Below are 3,678 nucleotides of genomic sequence, written 5' to 3' on the forward strand. Positions count from 1 at the left end.
CGGGTTACTATCGAAGGGGATTATAATTGGCATTAATATTAAGAATAGTAATTGTAGTATTGGAGAATTAGAATTACAATTAGAAAAAGGATAGAGTAATTCTTGTAATTTCTATTTTTCTTTATTTTCTTTTACAGCTGGCAGTTAGTTATAACTAACTTTGCCACCAAATAGTTTGTATATAAGCTGTAGGAAACAATCACATTGTACAGTTCTTAATTTTCTGCAATATACAATCATTTTTCATTCTTCTTCTTCAATATTTAACATGGTATCAGAGCTTGCAAACCTAGCTTTCATGGTGAAATCTGAAAAAGGATGATTACGTACTGATCTCAGGTGTTATCATCTTCGTTTATCATCTTCGTGTCTTCCGTTTTAATCGTTTTTTTTGTTGCTTGTTTTGTAATAGCTTTAACGATTTAGTTCGTAGAAATTGTTGCGTAATATTCGTATATACATACATTCTTCATCTGTGTGTATAGATTCTTCATTATTCTTCTACAAACACCGAGTTCTTAAGTCGAAATTCTACTCGAAATTTTGTCAATTGCTATTTTTTTTCTGATCGTATCTTGATTCTTCTAAAATCACTTTGTTCTTGATTGAATTGCTAAACAGATTTCTTGTTGTGATTTGCTGATTGTTTAGAAGTCAAAACTGTATTCTAGTTTCTGATTATCACTTTCTTCCATTGAGTCAAATCATGAAACAGTCTCATGGCATTACAAGGTAATCAAGATCCGTCTAGTGTTTACTATATTCATTCTTCCGATGCTAATGTTACGCAATTTGTGTCTGCTAAATTCAACGGAGTTGGATTTCATAACTGGAAAAGGTCTATGATCTTAACACTATCTACTAAAAATAAACTTGGATTTGTTGATGGAACAATAGCAAAACCTGAGATCACGGCTGCTGAGTTCAAATACTGGGAACGGTGTAATAATCTAGTGATTTCATGGTTGTTGGCCAATCTTGATGAATCTATAGCTAAGAGTGTGCTGTTTTATCAAACTGCTGAGGAGATATGGAAAGATTTAGCAGACAGATATGGTTATACATCAATGGCTCAAATCTACTCTTTTGAACAACAATTGTTGGAGATCAATCAAGGAACTTATTCTGTTTCAGATTTTTTCACCAAGATTAAGACTCTCTGGGATGGATTGAATGATGCAAATCCATTGCCATACTGTACTTGTGAGTTGTGCACTTGCAATCTATCTCAAAGGCTGGTTCAAAGACAACAAGAACAGAGGGTGTTGCAGTTCATGATGAAGTTATCAGAACAGTTTGCCTTGGTAAGAGGCAATATTTTATTGATGCAACCTTTGCCAAGCATAGCACAAACCTACAGACTATTTGCTCAGGAGGAGAGGCACAAAGAAATCTCTGCTGCTTCTACAGCATCTGACTCAATGGCATTTTATGCTGATAGAAAGAAGTTTAATCCTTCATACCAGATTAACAGAAATGTGGCTTCTAATACAGGTTCAAATGCAAACTGGAAAAAGAATGGTGATCAAGGATTTACAAGAAAACCAGCATATTTTTGTAATCACTGCAAGATACCAGGTCATAGCATGGAAAGGTGTTTCAAATTGAATGGTTATCCACCAGGTTTTCAGGACAGGCAGAATAGAAAGTTTGCTGCTATGACACTTCAGACTCCTCGACAAGATTATTCTGAGAATTCTGCAACTGAAGAAATGAATAGAAACTCTGAAACTGTAACTAAGGAACAGTATAATCATTTGTTGAACTTGATCAATCAGAAGAATAACAATACTACTGGTCCATCTGATTCTGATGATGGTAAACATGCTCTACTTGCAGGTAAATTTTGCTTATTTTCTGCTTTCAATGGTGACTGGATAATTGATAGTGGCTCTACAGATCATATATGTCCAAGTATTGAGAAGTTTACAACATATAAAATTGTTAAGGATACAAATAATTCCATTACAATTCCTGATGGTAAGAGAGTAAAGGTTTTTCACATAGGATCTGTCAAAATAAATGATGAAATTGTTCTGAAGGATGTACTTCATGTACCTGATTTTCAATTTAACTTGATATCAGTGGCCAAATTGAGTAAGGATTTATCTTGTCAAGTGACATTTACTGATGGCAAATGTTTTATTCAGGGCCATTCCTTGAGAAGGCCTCAGATTCTACTTGGTAACTTGTCAAATGGATTGTATACAATGTCTAATCATGGTTCAGTTTCTAGTCTTTCTGTTGTCAAAAGCTGTTGTAATGCTGCCATCTCCAAATCTGTGGAAGAAGCTAAGCTGTGGCATCTCAGAATGGGACATTTGCCTTTCACTCAACTGAAAATACTCATGCCTTCCTTATTTGTAAAAGATTGTTTAGATTCAACAGTTTGTCAAATATGTCATGCAGCTAGACAAACTAGAAAACCTTTTCCGGTCAGTCATGTAAAGTCTAATAGAGCATTTCAGCTATTGCACATTGATGTTTGGGGCCCTTACAGAACTAAGTCTCTTACTGGCTGTAATCAGTTTATCACAATAGTTGATGATTTTTCCAGATTCACATGGGTGCATTTGATCAAATACAAAACTGAGGTATATTCTGTTCTGCAAAGTTTTCTTAACTATGTAGAAAATCATTTTCATACTACTGTTCAGTTTATAAGATCTGACAATGCAATGGAATTATCTGCTGGGAATTGTGCACAATTATATAAAGATAGAGGGATAATTCATCAAACTACTTGTGCTTACACTCCACAACAGAATGGTGTTGTGGAGAGGAAGCATAGACACCTGTTAGAAATATCAAGAGCAATTTTTTTACAAGCTTATTTGCCACCAAAATTCTGGGGGGATGCCATTTTGTGTGCTAGTTATATCATAAATAGAATGCCTTTGCAATCCTTAGAAAATTCTTCACCATACTTCAAATTATACAATTCTGAACCCTCTCTTGATCACATGAAAACATTCGGTTGTTTGTGTTATGTATCAACATGTAAAATTCAGAGAACAAAATTTGATCCTAGGGCAAATGCAACTGTTTTTTTAGGTTATCCTAATAATACTAAGGGATACAAAGTTTTTGATCTTAAAAATAATGTAGTTGTCATTTCCAGAGATGTTACATTTCAGGAAGATATATTTCCTTTTCACATCATCTCAGAAACATCAAAGTCTCAATTTCTAAATAGTATTTTTCTTCCCAAACAGTATACAACTGATGCTGTAGATTTGCATTTCCCATCAGACATTGATCTTAATTCTAGTATTATTGATATGTCTGATGATCATATATCTGATAATCATTCATCTGGAGCTGACACTTCAGTTCACACAGATGATACTGCTAATAATTCTGATGTCAGTATCCCACTCAGGTCATCTAGTAGATGCAAACAAGTACCTACATATCTCAATGATTACTACTGTAATCTTTCTTCTACACCATCTATTTCTTCTCATTGGTGTAATTTAGTCTCAAGTACTCACTTCCCTTATTCTCATTACACTTTTATAGCACAACAATCTGCTATTACTGAGTTATCATGTTATGCTGAAGCATCACAGAATCCACTTTGGATTTCTGCAATGCAGAAAGAAATTGAAGCTTTACAGAAAAATAAAACCTGGGATTTAGTGCCATTGCCAAAAGGTAAGAAACCAATCGGATCAA

The 3,678-nt window shown here is 34.3% G+C and overlaps 1 protein-coding gene across 1 annotated transcript; it reads left to right on the forward strand.

The window, feature by feature from the left end:
- The first annotated feature begins 1,315 nt into the window (after nucleotides 1-1,315).
- On the forward strand, nucleotides 1,316-2,337 carry LOC141679134 (uncharacterized). Its single transcript, XM_074485625.1, has 2 exons — nucleotides 1,316-1,839; nucleotides 2,151-2,337. Exons 1-2 carry the CDS (start codon nucleotides 1,326-1,328, stop codon nucleotides 2,186-2,188), a joined length of 552 nt encoding a protein of 183 aa, XP_074341726.1. The 5' UTR covers nucleotides 1,316-1,325; the 3' UTR covers nucleotides 2,189-2,337.
- The last annotated feature ends 1,341 nt before the right edge of the window (nucleotides 2,338-3,678 follow it).

This window comes from Apium graveolens, chromosome 8, assembly GCF_009905375.1.
Source record: "Apium graveolens cultivar Ventura chromosome 8, ASM990537v1, whole genome shotgun sequence".
Lineage (NCBI taxonomy): Eukaryota > Viridiplantae > Streptophyta > Magnoliopsida > Apiales > Apiaceae > Apium > Apium graveolens.

Bases quoted from the DNA above. Each gene is read 5' to 3' on its own strand.
- LOC141679134 (XM_074485625.1), top strand. From the start codon at position 1,326: ATGCAACCTTTGCCAAGCATAGCACAAACCTACAGACTATTTGCTCAG. The intron at 1,840-2,150 runs GTAAATTTTGCT...TGTTTTATTCAG, and splicing joins TAAACATGCTCTACTTGCAG to GGCCATTCCTTGAGAAGGCC.